The sequence below is a fragment of the Lepus europaeus genome, chromosome 20, assembly GCF_033115175.1.
Source record: "Lepus europaeus isolate LE1 chromosome 20, mLepTim1.pri, whole genome shotgun sequence".
NCBI classification, from domain to species: Eukaryota; Metazoa; Chordata; class Mammalia; order Lagomorpha; family Leporidae; genus Lepus; species Lepus europaeus.
Genome location: NC_084846.1, coordinates 31944237 through 31958628, shown reverse-complemented (window position 1 = coordinate 31958628; position 14392 = coordinate 31944237). Strand labels below are relative to the sequence as shown.

The 14392-nt window shown below is 49.7% G+C and overlaps 1 protein-coding gene across 5 annotated transcripts in view; it reads right to left on the bottom strand.

The window, feature by feature from the left end:
- Positions 1–12546, bottom strand: part of CREB5 (cAMP responsive element binding protein 5) — a 433104-nt gene extending 420558 nt beyond the window's left edge. The window contains exon 1 of one of the 5 annotated variants that reach the window (XM_062179484.1): positions 12487–12546. Coding sequence is in view for 3 of the 5 variants with exons in the window: in XM_062179486.1 (XP_062035470.1) it covers positions 2031–2045 (15 nt within the window). In the remaining 2 variants the exon portion in view is untranslated. Of the gene's footprint in view, positions 1–2030; positions 4969–9207; positions 9668–12486 lie in introns of those variants that run through there. The other 4 variants (XM_062179485.1, XM_062179483.1, XM_062179486.1 and 1 more) reach the window with 4 other exon arrangements.
- Positions 12547–14392: the final 1846 nt, after the last annotated feature.

Genomic DNA, 14392 nt, shown 5'->3' with positions numbered 1-14392 from the left:
GGGTTCCAGAAGTACCTGGGGGGCTGGCATGGAGACGGACGGGGAGGACCAAGAAGAACGGGAGAGGAGAGGGAGGGAAGCTGATGCCTGCACTCTGATTACACGTGTGGCACTGACTGACTCTGGGTCCCCCGCGTCACTTAAACCCTGCAAGTCTTAATATCTTCATCCATCAAGTAGGGATGCTAAGACCTGTCCTAAACACCTCACTGCATTGTGTGTCACGTCAATAAGACGGCTTATATGAAACAACTTGGAGAACCCTTGAAATGTCAATGGTTTTCTAGGGCTAGGCTCTCCAGCAAACAGGAAGTGATCCTCGCGGAGAAACACAAATGATGATCCAACCAGTGCTAATGGAAAAGTTATCTTTTTAGTTAAGTACATGGCCAGGCAGTGTCTTTACAAACACATGTAGTTCTGACCAAAAGACGCAGCTCATAGTCAGCCACAGGAGTTCAAGGTTTATGGGTACAGAGGCTACTGGACAACATCTCAGGCAAGAACCACCAAGCCCAGTTTTCACTCCAAGGTGTCTGGACTTTTTCATGAACATTTGCCTCTGTGCCTTTTTTCTGGAAACCAGCTTCCAGATTGATTGATAAAATCCATACCCCACAAAGGCCAGGCTCCACTGCTTCTAGAAACACCTCTCTCAGTAGTCCACACACTCCACGGCCAGGGGGTCACCAATTTCTGAGATGGTCCATTCCACTGATGTACAGCTCTGCTTGTTCCACCATTCATTCCTGTTCGGAGCCAAAATAGTAAACACAGACCCCTCTCCCTCCTCCATTTTCCACTGTTTTTCCTTGAACCACAGAGAAAAAGTCAGAAAATAGAGTACCCCTTGTCCATAGAATGCTCCTTGACATTTCACACAAACCCACGCCTTCTCCTTTCCAAGTCAAACATCTCTCATTTCCTCCTCCATCCCACCTGTGATCTGCTGCCAGAACTTCCCGCTCCTAGACTGTCCCCGACCAAACAACTTCTCCCTGGCCAGTGTCGCTCTGAAGTATGGGCAGAGTCCCTCCCATAACCGACAAGGCTGCTTCCCTGGACTTTTTCACTGGTCTCATTTGGGTTCATCCCTGTACTGAGAAAACCAATCAAGTAAAGCCAAACAGAAATACTCAAAAGAAGGCCAAATGAGCACATATTTGACTTAAATGATAACAGCTTCTACACGCACAGCCCAAACAGATCCAAGCCGACGTCTAGTGGAGAGGTATCCAATATTGTGTCTCTCCTGTTTGTCAGGATGACATCACACACACACGCGCACACGCACACGCACACACACACACATAGACAGACACACATGTTGATGTCACCTCTTGCATTAGCCCAAAGAGCAAAAGAATTCTTTGGATTTTTGACCTTTCCATTAAAACACTATAGCCCCTACATTTGGGACAATTGGTCTGTACATTATATTTTTCCATCTGGAGGATGAATATAAGCAAATCTTACTCCTACTATTTTTTATAAATGCAGTAACATACAGAAGATATAAAAAGTATTGTATTAACCCTTTTAAAGAGTTCAGTAGTGACAAGCATATTCACATTGTTACACAACCCAAAATCCTGTATTTTTAAGAAATTAGTATTAAATAATTAAAACTGTAAAATAATATAAGACCTTTTAAATAGAACTTCCAGGATATCTGCTAACTCTTAAAGATCAAGTATTTGTATAATTTACCCTTATAGCTTTCCTTTTAAAGATCCAACCGTTTTTGTGCATTTAAAAAAAATCTATTCCCTGGAAAGAATAAAAATGGGTTCAAAGGTTAAGCTGCCTGTCATAAGAATATCCCTTCCAAAGGGCATGTCAAGTGATTATGTCATTTCTTCCTCCCCGATTTTTGCAAGTGCTTCTGAAACGCATGAAAAATAAATAATTGCATTTCTCTGCCAGCATCACCCCCATCCAGTGAGCAGACATCACTGTTTTGTTTATGTTTTTGTTTTTACATATTTCGAATGGTTGGGAGATTAGCATGAATATTTAGCAAAAAGTACCATTTCAAATTCCATGCTGCTTCATGGTGCCAAAACACCGGCGCCCTCATCTCTGATGCGGTGCACGCATCCCGGCACTGAGACTGACGGTGGTTAGTCATCTGGCCCCGTGAAGCTGGAAGATGGAATTGTAAACAATGTGTGCTTGGATGGGCCTCATTAGAAAAAAGAGCGTTGTAAGTGTAGTTTCCACTTTTTCCAATCTAGCAAAACTTAATCAGCGGGATGTACCTGAGTCAATGTGCAGATATAGACTTTGCTTGAAAGGAGTAACAATGTATTCACGGGCATCCCCAAAAGACAAGCCAAGTTAGCAGCATATGCCCTGATAACCTTCTAGTCATCCACGGCCATACTCATATACAAGCAGAAGCACATCTATTTGTGGATTTTGAGACTGCTTTAACATCATGCTTAGAAAAGGATCCCAAAGTATCACTCCCTGGCCCTGGTCTCAAATTGCACTATTAATTGTGGCTTACATTTCGCCTGTTAAAAGCGCTACTTGGGACGTCAACATTCCACAATGGCATGTGAGACTGCATCTGGGAAAGCAGCAGAAGATGGTCCAAGTCCTTAGGTCCCTGCCACCCTTGTGCCGGAGACCTGGATGGAGTTCCAGGCTCCTGGCTTCAGTCTGGTTTGCCCTTAGCCCTGGCTATTGCAGCCTTTTGGAGAGTGAAGCAGCAGATGGAAGAAATCTCCTCTCTCTCTCTCCCTCTCCCTCTCCCTCTTTCTCTCTCTCTCTCTGTCATTCTGCATTTCAAATAAATAACTCTAAAAAAGATAATTCTTGGCTAGAGCCAATCTTGCTGAGCAAATGAATCACTGAAGCCCTTTACCTTCATCCCCAAAGCAGATGAGCAACTGGCGTTGATCTCAGCGTCTCCCCACACGCAGGCCTCTAGCACTCAATCACAAGGTGGCCAGAGAGGAAGATTCCCCGGCTACCACAGAAAGCACGTATGCAACAGATGTCTCCATGCTACTTCCGGAATAGATGCCACGCTAAGAAGTTCATGTACCTGTCTTTATCTGTGAATCATTCTAGGTACGCGTAGTCTGAAGCTGGGGTGTAAGAATTCAAGGGTACTTCAGAAGGTCTGTGAAAAATGGACAGGAGTTTATTTTGGTGCAAAAAAATTTTTTTGAAATCCATGCAGCCCAGGTGTCTTCAAAAATTCATGGTAAATACACAGTATGGAAAAAAAAAAAAACAACAAAAATGACGCATGGATTTCAAAGTTCTTTGGCGCCGAAATAAACTTAGCTAGCAATTTCAGTTTTTTATAAAAACGTTTTGAAGTTTCCTCATCTTAGCACAGAAAGCTCATTTGAGTGCATGGGAAAGCATCAGCAACAATGTTGTTTTTATCAAAGGCAATAGCACACACAGTGGAAAAGCCCCACTTACAGGCACCCGGAGACGAGCTCACACCTGGGTGGCATGCCCTTCATAAACGTGAGCCCTGACGTGAGCCTGACCAGCCAGCAAGGTGCCTAGCCCTGTCAATCTCGTGGCTTCTCCATCCATACCATGGGCATTAGAGCCATGTGCTAATCAAAGGACATTAAAACCCTTCCCCAGCGAGACATTACAGAAAACACAAACATGGTCACAGCAACGTGCAGAAAACCACGTAGCTTTGTGTCTAAAAGGGTTTCAGAGGCCCGTGGTCAGACTGACATGAATTTAGAAACGGATGGCTCTGCAGTGGATCGGAGAGCGGGTCAGGGTGAGATGACTCACGGATTCGGGAACTCAAGGGCCCTGCACAAGCAATGCTGGCTCCACAAAAAGGTGAGCGAGGGGGTGGGAAAGTAATATTTTGTATTTTTTGCATCTTTAGTGAATATACAGACTGACAATATTGGAAATATGTAGTTGCTAAAATAAACCATTCTGGTATTCATTGAGAAATATTGATTCCTCTAATATTTTTAAATGTTATTAATTTATATTTACTAATTTTATGGAAAATTTTTTAAAGATGACAGATCGAATGAGTACCTTCAGTCTAGGGTTGATAAGCAGGTTTGGTCTGGGTAGTGACACAAATCGTGTTAAAAAATCAGAGGCAAGAACCTCAGGGGGACCCAGGTGTCTCAAATGCAGTAAGAGGGCCCCTCCCTAAAACAGCTGAAGGCAAGTAGGATCTGGGGCGAAATTCACTGAAATGGGAGGACCTTGACCCTCTCCAAAATGGGTGGTTTCTAGGGGACCGCCTGTAAATCAAACCCAATGTGAAGACTTCCAGGGCAGCCCCACATCTCAAACACCCAAGTCTGAAACTTACCCGAAGCAGGGCTCCTGTGGGGCACAAAGAACTGCCTTGCACATTGTTTGCTCCGTAAAGCGCTTTACTGTGTCTATTTTCTTAAATACGTCTTGTAGGGCACAGCACCTACCAGCCGATAAACAACTGCAGGCTACCCTTGAACTCAAATGAACACTTTGCTGCAATTCTTTTCCTTAAATAGAATCACAGGCTATGAGAATAGCAGATTCCTTCGAGATCAGTTAGAAGAGCGCTCCTCAACCTTGGCTATGCATTAGAAACGCTTGTGGAGCTTTTGAAAACATAGAGAGGCCTAGGTCCCCACCCCAAACCAATTAAGTCAGACTCTCAGTGGGGAGGGGTATCTCTGTCTCTCATTAGCTCCTGGGGTGGGGGGATTGTGCTGGGCTGGGAGGATTAAGAAGCACTGACACAGACATGCACTGTCTGACACCATAGGCCTGGGTCACAGTGGGCTTTTGCACTTGTATTGTGGCTAGCCCAAACCCAGCTCTGCTGTAGTTGTAAAACACATGCTGCATCGCAAAGATTTAATTAAAAAAAAAGACATCTCGACATCTTGTATTGACTGTATGCTAAATGACAATATTTGGGATAGACTGTATGAATACAATTATTAAAATCAATTTCATCTGTTCATTTTTATCTTTTGAATGTAGCTACTAGAACAGTTGAAATTATATGCAAAGAGGCTTCAAAAAGTTCATTGGAACAGGGAATTAAGAGATGTTTGTTTTGGTGCAAAAAGCTTTAAAAATCATGCAGTTTTTCCTTAACATGCATTTTCCATGAACTCTGAAGTCCCCTGGTATGTAGCTTGCACCTGAGGCTCCCGCTTTTGCCCAAAGTCTTTTATCACAAATGAAGACATGGAGGCAAAGGAGCAAGGATTCCAAGGCAGCACTTCAGCAACTGCCCCTTCCAGTCTTGGGATTTCCTTCTTTGCATAAACCATGCTTTACCAGAGCCTTGGATGGCAAAGACAGGGATGCCATCAACGGGACTTCAAACCTGTCCCTCATTATTTTTTTTAACACTGGATATTAAAAATCGATTTCTCTTTTGGAAAAGTACCCTCTCTCTGTCAGGTGCACATTTGTGATTTGTTATTCTAGGGTTACTCATGAAAGCAAGGCAGCTGGAATGGTTGCTAAAAAACAAGTTTAGAGACGCACGAGCACGAAGGGAAATGCAGAGAACGAACCAGGAGAATGGTTTACCGGGATGCAGAAGAGAAAGGACCCTGGAAGCCTCAGCATTCTGAGAAACATCTTGGACACAGCAGGAGGGTGCTTCAAAAAGATCATGGAAAATGGAATTGAACAATAAGCTTATTTAATACAAAATTTTTTTAATTCATGCCCAGTGTTTTCAAAACACACATTTTTCCATGCACTTCTGGAAGACCCTGCTCAGAATGTACAAGCCTGGGTCCTTACTGTGGTTCTTCCTCCCCAAAGTCCATGAGTCCTGGACAATGCTACTGCAGCAAGGTGCGCCTGGCCCGTCAGAGCCGCACGCCATTTCACAGCGAGGAACCCTCGTGGGAGGGGTCGTCCACAATGCCTTCCAGCCTCTGATGCGCGCACAATTACTGCTCCTCCGACAGCCAACTTCCCCCAAAGGAAAACATTTTGTTCTGATAAAACAAAATGGTCCTGACCAAACTTGCACATTAAGTGCATTTCTTCCAGTAAACAGCTAATTCAAACCAAAAAGAAAAAAAGCTATATTTTGTTGCCTATGTTCCCTCCCACCCACACACCTTGGGAAGCCAGCAGAAAGAGAAATGCCTAAAACTGGCTGAGATGTGTTTTACCGGAGAAATCACGCTACAATACAGGGCCCTCTCAGTGTAGTAAAAGAATAAAAGAGACCTGAATTCTAACATAAAACCTTCATGCAAAGAGCTGGAAAGAGAACTGCTGGGCTGGGCCAAACAACACACATGGTGCAGGCATTGGAGTTTTCTAGTTAGATATTGTAATGCTCCATCTTCAATACAGCATTGCCCGAGCATCATCTCAATTCTAATGCTTGTGGCTCTGGAGCCCTCTGATTTGCATGCATGGTTCCTGTTCCTACTGATGAGTCAAGTTTTACCAATCAAATCTCAAAGAGAAGACGTCCAGACTCAACTCGCTTTTCAGATAATAACGTCCACCTCCAAGCATTCTCATATATGCTAACCTGGGAAGATAATATATGACAGATGGGTTCCGGGCAAAACACACCTGCTAGAGTGGAAATAGTTTTTATTGCTCTATAACATAAAAGTATTTCTTGTGTTTTAAAATGATTTTTCAGATCCCTTTTTTAAAGATGATGAAATTCCTGCCGTAATCTGAGATGGTTTCAGCTTATTTTTAGTCCTACTAGTTTTGCTCTCAGAGGAAATCTGGACAGCATAATTTTCAATTTTAGTAATAGTAGTGAAGAAAAAGAAATTAAGTTAAGGTCAATTTGGGAGGACTACGTTAGAAAAAGTAACATGGCAGTTAATACATAAGTGGGATAGAAATTGCAAAGATATGATTAAGGCATCCATTCACAAGTTCTGATAAAAAAAAAAAAAAAGCACCATTGAAAGGTTGATTGCAAAAGACATGAAAAGAGCAGAGCATTCAAAGCCATGGGTTAAGCTCCACTTGTGACCGTGGCGACCATGGTAGTTTGACTCATGAAAACAGAGCCCAGCGTGGAGGCAAGGTCCCCAGCTGTGCGCCTTGGGTGAGCCAGGGGATACCCACAAACCTGGGGGTCTTCTCTGTAAGGGAAGAGGTGGGATCAACAGAAGGGTCTCCCCGCCCTTTAATCCCACTGTCGGGATCTCTAGGCCCAAAAGACCCCTTCTCCCTCCCCAAGACCAGTGCAAGGCAAACATGAACGGGGGAACATTTACTCCTCGTTCATTCCAGGGTGGAGATTAGAAATGTGACCCTTAGGCAAATGGGAGAAATGGCAATATGTACTTTTAAAGTGATAAATTGATCCTGATCTATTTCTCAGATGAGAAAAGAGAAACCAGAGTGAACATGGAGGAAGAAATATGAAAATGTCAATGTAATACATGTTCAGGAATTTATCCTAAACTCTATGTTCTCTGAAAACCAGAGAAGCCTCAGTAAGAGCTGCACGAACTTTCTCCGTGTTTCTGGAAGTATGTTACCACGAACTGCACGTTTCTAAAAGCTTGCTGTCTCGTCTTAGATTTTCTTATGTTAAATCCATGATTTGTGATTCCCAACAATGGAATACTAATGGATGCTCAAAAAACACTAATTGCCCATTTTTTTTCCTAATTACAAAATGTAATAACTCTTTCATGAAAACATTAACCATGATGTCATTTTTAAAGTGCCAGACTTCCTATTGAAAACACTGCCACAAAATAGATCGCTTATTTGGTTTACAAATAGCAACACAAAAAGGTTTTTTAAATCTGTGCCGCCTATCTGGAAATGCGTATTTCTCACATTTGATATTGGAAGCTACTGCCCCCCCCCCTTATTACCTTATCTCAATTGCATAATTTTGTAAAGTAGAATTCAAAGAAATAGTCCTAGATTTAAATCTTTAAACACTAATGTATAGAAGCATTGGTGGATTCCTGTAGTCAAACTGGACAAGATAATGAATTGACTGAGATCATTGTTCCATCTTCATCCAAGAAAGCTGTCTCTAAAAAAAGATCTTAAATTGCTGTAGAAATCCAATTTGTAAGAAGCATATAGATGGGAAACACCAGCCATGATCACATTAATTCTGTGACTAACGGCATTGCTTTGAAGTGAAGAAGACAAAAAAAAAAAAAAAAAAAAAAAAGACAAAAAGAGCAAGTGCACTCAAATCCCAATTTTAATCCAATGATACAACTTCAAGACAAAATTCACATGTTGGTGATGCAGCAGGCAAACATCACACGCTAGCAGAATAACTTTGTTTCCTAAGAAGACACCTCCCTGGCTAAGGAAATACTACAGAATGAAGAGGAATGGTTGCTGAAAGTCAGTCCCAGTGAGAACTCAGGAGAGGAGGGATTTGACAGCAACAGGAAGAACCATGGAGCTACCACCTCTTCAAAGAGAAGCTGCAAAGTCTCAGAGATGGAGAAATAAAGGCCTGGTTTCTCCCGCTTTGTAGGAAAGCTCAGGTATCAACTATGTAAAGGCACAACTGACTTCTAATTGACAAGCTCTCTGTAGCTACCAGCAATTAACATGTAAAAACAGCAGAAATGGAGGTACTATCAATGGAGCAAACATGTCTACTCCAAGGAAAGCTGAAAAATCAAAAACCTATGTGATTCAATAAGGATTTTTTAAAAGGCATGAGTCCTTATAAAATGGAAAAGCAAAGGAAAATAAGTCAATTTGTGGGGAGACTCAAGTTGAGTTCCTTTGTTTTTAAATCTTAAAACTAACGGAAGAGCTGATATACAATCAGAGCATCCTTTTTCAGGATCACAGGGGTCTAGGTTTGGAGGTAGAAAATATCTTTCCATTGTTTTTGTTGATTTTTTAGTTTTCTTTTTTAAGCACTCCTTTCTTATCAAAACTTCATTACTTTTGGAAGTGACTCATGAAAGCTCCCGAAAAAGGGAGTCTTACCTAACACATGACTTACGGTGCCTCCCCGCCACTCCATTGTAGTCCACATGCTCAAGAACATATTTTACTCCATAAATAATTCTCTTATTCACACATGCACAACCTTCCAAATACTACAAGTCCCAGGAAACTGACAAAAGCAACATCAAAATTCTGCACAAAATAAGAATTCCGTTTCTGCACTCTGTGAAAATAAGGAGAGTGCGACTATCGGACCAAGTGCAAAGTTTTTTCGCAGCTTCCCAAGCGTAATCAACATCACCTTACCATTATCTGCAGAAGAAAATCAGCCACGTGTTGCTTCCTGCAGTCTCCAAGTTTCTTTCTAGCAACTTCTCTTTTTCACCAGCAAGACCGGGAAGAAAATCAGTGTGAGTACCCGCCTCAATATTTCAGAGGAGAAGATAGTGAAACCAGCTCTCTGTAGACAGAGCAGGTCTGGGGTTTTTACAATCACTCCTACCACTTAGAGGGACCTCCTTCCCTGCCTCGCTCCCTAACTCTCAGTAATGAGACTAATTTTTCCAGTAGCCTCGAACTCCCTAGATTTAACTGACATGGAAAATGTGACTACAAACTTGTAGAACTGTCTAGCCTCCAACCTTGCACAGAAGCAACTTTGTGGGCGAGGAGCACCTCGCAAGCAGCTACACGCTCAGTTGAGGCTGCACAGTGCACTGTGCAGCGCAGAACACCAAATAGCAGTGCGCCATCTAGTTAGCAAGCAACAATCTCCATCCCCGGGGGGCGGGCGGGGAGGGGGGACACCTTCGCACCCCGGGAGCTCAGAGCATGTCAGCCGCTCTAAAGGTCCAATTGTTTATTTAAATAAAAAAAAAAATATCGCTACGGAGATAATCCACATCGAGTGGATATGGGAAAGTTTAGGTTATAATGGCACTACAAACTTTTACATCTAACTTTGATTTACAAGATAAAAGCAAGTTTTAAATTAAAAGGGCTTTCTGTTAATAGAGCTTATTATTCCGAGGAAGGGAATGATTTTCTTCGAAAGTTGTCCCTGGGTGCATGCCTATTATCTTTGCTTTTCCCCTTCCACTAATGAGCATTCATCTAAAGAGCCTGTTAATCCTCTGATGTGTGCTTCTGGTCAGAGGTAACAGTTTGAATAAAACCACTAATCACTGATCACTAAATCACTGATCATTAATCACACCCTCCAGTGCCTGTGACCCGGGCCGTTTTTCCCTCTAGCTCTATGCATCACAAACAAGAAATGGAACATTTTCGACGCGCGTGTATTGTGCGGGGGTCATGCGACTACATCTCTGCCCCAGCATCGGTCACAAACACCGCCACGAACAGGAGTGAGAACGCGGCCCGGAGTCGCACCCACGCCTACCCCCCAGCACCGCTTTCGCTCAGAAGCGAGTCAAGACTGCTAACGAAACGCGGGGTCCCCAGGAGGGTGCCCCAGATTCAGAAGACAACCTCGGCTTCGGCTGGTTTGCACAGACCCCACATCAGAGCGCGCTCTCCCCGCTCTCCTAGTTCCTCTTGGTAAATTTTTTTTTGGTGAGTTTTTGCTGCACATCTACGTCCCCGCCCCCTCCCAGAAGGTTCTTTTCACTTGGAGCCCTCGAACAAGTCACGCACAGGGGTCCTGTCTCAGCTGCCAGAGACGGAGACCGACTCTCCGTTCCAACACTTGGGCGTTCACTGCTCTACACGCGCAAACTTCGCAACGCGCGCGGCGATTTGTCGCGCGGTCCTCTGCACGCCACGGCGCGCTCGGCCTCGCTTTGGAAAAGAAAAGGGCTCATCTTGCTGTTCTCAGCCAAACTTGGTGCAGCCCCCGCCCCGCGTCCCGGCCTCCCCGGCTCGGCGCCCAGGGTGCTGCCGGCGGCCGGCACCCTGCTCGCGGCGGGGGCGGCGCTCTCCCGAGTGACCCCGGGACCCAGAGCGTCCCGGGGCGCCTCTCCCGGTGGGGTTGAGCACCTTCACCCCCGGAGAGGAGGGCTCGCCCGGCGCCGCGAGTAAATAACGGAAGAGCCCTGCCTGCGCGCACGTCAGGTGCCACGGTCCTCGGGCCGCCCCCGGGCTCTCAGCGGCGCTCGGGCGACAACCCGCGCCCCGGGGGAGCGCCGCGGAGGGCGGGGCGGGGCCGCAGCGGTAACGAGGTGGGCGGGGGAGGGCCGGGGAGGAGGGGTCGCGACCCAGAGGGCGCTAAAGACGCCCCGGGAGCCGGCCGGGGCGCCCGGGCGCGGGCGGGGGCGGCGGGCAGAGCTGCTTTGTCAGCACTCTGGGCCCCCGAACCCTGGAGTCTCCGGAGCTGGCCTGCAGAATGACGTCATGGAGCTGTATGCAGCCCTGTGTTCCTTGACACATGTCAGAGAGGGAGGGAAAGACGAAAATCAAACACACTGCAGACTGACCACGCCGGGTACCAGCGCCCCCCGCAGCTCCCCGCCCGGAACGAGCATCAGGTGGGGGGGGCTGTCAACAGGGTCGGGGGCCTCATCCAGCCCCAGCCCTCCCTGCAAAGAAATCCGGCGCGGAGAAGGCAAAACACGCGGCCCCCGCCGGGAGCGAAGGTCTGCTCGGTGCCCGCGCGGCTGGCGCCTCCCAGAACTTGGAGAAAAGTTGAAGCGTTTGGGTCCCGAGTCCGCCGCCGCAGAGCTGAGCGCTGCCCGGGCGCCGCCGCGGCTCCAGCCCGAGCTGTCATTTGTGGGCAGCGGCGGGGACGAGGTGGTGATGCCGGAGAGGAGGGCCCCGCGCAGGGGTGGGGGTGGGGGGCGGCTGCGGGCGCACCGGGCGCGCGGGCCGGCGCAGAGCCTGGCCGCGGCCGAGCCCGCAGCGGCCCCGGGCAAGCGCCCTCCGGGGGCGACCTCCCGTCCCGGGCCGCGCGCCCCCGGCTGCGGCGGCGGCCCCGCGGGGGAGGTGGCCGTGCGCTCCGGGAGGGAGTCCTGGCCGCGCCCGCTGCAAGTTTGCAAACTTTCTCCGGGGGAGGCGGGGAGCGTTCGGCCGCATCTCTGGGAAGAGCCGGGGACGCGGGGGGGAGGTTCCTGGCTCGCCGTCTCCGCCGCCGCCGCCGCTTCACCACACTTCTGGAGGGCTCCGCACCTTGCCAGGTCTCTGGAGGCAAACACACACCCCCCGGTTCACAACTGTCCCCCGTGCAGGGAAACGCGCGCGCTGCCACACGCGCACGCACGCCGGGGCGGCCGCGGCGCGGGCTCCACGTTAGCATCCCTGGGCGCGCGGCTCGGGCGCGGGTGCGGCGCGGGCTCTCCGGGGCGGCCTGCGGGCGCGGCGCACTTCCACAGTCGGGCGGCATCGGGCCGGAACCTGCCGCCGGCCCGCCGCACTGTTTACAAACACAGCTCGCCCTGCCCGAGCTGCAGCGCCTCTGCCCCGCTCCTTGCCCTGTGACCTGCGCCCCGGCCCCGGGCAGCTGGCGGCTGCCGCCGAGAGCCAACCCCTGCAAACGAGCGCGCGCCGGAGATGGCTCCCGCGGCAAGTGCAGCAAAAGTGCCTCCGTGCAAACGCCCCAGAAGTGGCCGAGCCGTATTTTTAGGAACTTACCAAACAAGTGTGGAGAAGGCAAGAGCCGAGCCCGGGTGAAGGGACCACGTTGGACTGAGCAAAGATTACAATACATTCTATTTAGAGTGCATTACATCACCCCCCCGGTGACGTCACGTGGGATTCCTGAACTTCTAAATCATTGCGGTCCGCGGGGGAGGGCGGCCGGGGGGCGGGGCTGGGGAGCGGAGGGGGCGGGCCCCGCCCCGGCCCCGCCCCGCCCCGCGCGCGGACCCTGGTGCCCCCGCCGGCGAGCAGCGGCGGCGGCGGCGGCGGCGACCGCGCAAGCAACAGCTTGCAGAGCCCAGCGCCGTGTGACACGGCTCCCTGACATTAGTGGTGTGAGTCAGCCTGGAAACAATCCCGATGCTTTCACACAGGACCACGGAGGAGGCAGGGGCGCTCCTGCGGGGAGAGCCTGGGCGGGACGGGGGGCTTGGGGGGCGAGGTGGGGAGCGGATGCTGAGGATGTGGGATGAGACTTTGTGTGCGAGCGCCAAGTGCAGGGCGCTCCCCTCCCCCCACTGGAGATGTCCGGCTCCTTTCTGCCTGCGCCAGTCCTGACCTCATTACCGTGTTCGGGGCATCCTGGCTGCTCCCACGCTCCTGGACGCCCCTCCTTCACCGCCCCCAGCCCACCTCCCCGCCCCGGGAGGAACGTCCTTGTACTGCGCACTCACGAGGAGCGCACGGCCCCCCGCTTCCCAAGACCCCCCGCTCCGTGCGTCTGGGAAGCTGTGTGGAGAGCAGCTCCCGTACGCGAAGGTGAGTCACAGCTAATCCGAAGGTTGGGCCTGATTTAGGCTGGGCGTCAGAGCCGGAAGGGCCCTTGGCGATCACTTCCACAGCCTCCTGGGCGACCGGCCCAAGTTCACCGGCTGGGAAGCGCCAGAGCCAGGGCCAGGCTGCAGGTCTGCGGCAGAGAGCAGCCTGGCGTGTGCAGTGCTGTCACCATCACCAGCCTGGCTTCGCTTCCTTTCCCAAGTTTTCCCTGGGAGTCGGCCTCCAAGGCGAGGCCTAGGCTGCCTTCTCGGTTGATCCGGGACCACCACGTGCACCCTTGGGGCAGCTCTCACTGGGCAAAGCAGTTGCACCCGCGTGAACTCCTTGTTGTCTCCGGACAACTCCTGCGCAGTAGGATGAGGAAGACAAGTGTTGTAACCATCCCGGTTTTGCAGGTGAGCCACGGCCGACTCCAGAAGGTTCCGGAGCTGGCCTGAGGTCACTGGATGAGCAAGCGGTGACCCTGGGGCTTCCCCAACCCCTGTTTTCCACACTGGATCCCAACTGGACTTCTTCATAGAAGCAAGCAAGTGTTGTGGGTCGGTGGCGGTCAGAACCTCTGGGAAGAATTTGGATCTTTGCTTAGGGATGGTTTAGCCCCGTCGCCAATCCACATTCCTGACACGTGGGTGATGCCGCTGTTGTCAGCCCCACCCCGGCACATCACCACCACGGTGGTGCGCTCTGCCCAGCATCAGGACTGCACTGGCTGGACATCGGGCTGCTTAGCATGCATGGTCGCTTCCCAGCTGCTCTGGGCACATTCAACACAAGAGCTGTGCATACCTCTTCCAAGGGTTTAAATGACCCCCTCTTAGTCTTCCTTGAAACCACAGGGACCAGACTCTCTCCCTCACACCCCTGCAGTTGGTTTCTCTGCTCTGCATGGAGCCCCAAGGGACCTCCACAAGAAGGGCCCCAGGGTGAGCTTGAACCTTGCTGAGTGGAATTGTCACTAGGACAGCTGCCTCACCTGCGCTGATGGAAGGGAGCAGCAGCCCACTAGGAACAGGGTTCGTGCCCACGCTCCGACTCCGTTGCCAGTACCGCTTTTTCCACTGCAGGCGGGGATCGGCTTCCTTCTGCTTGGGAATAGCGTGAAGTACTAGTGTAAGCCAGACAA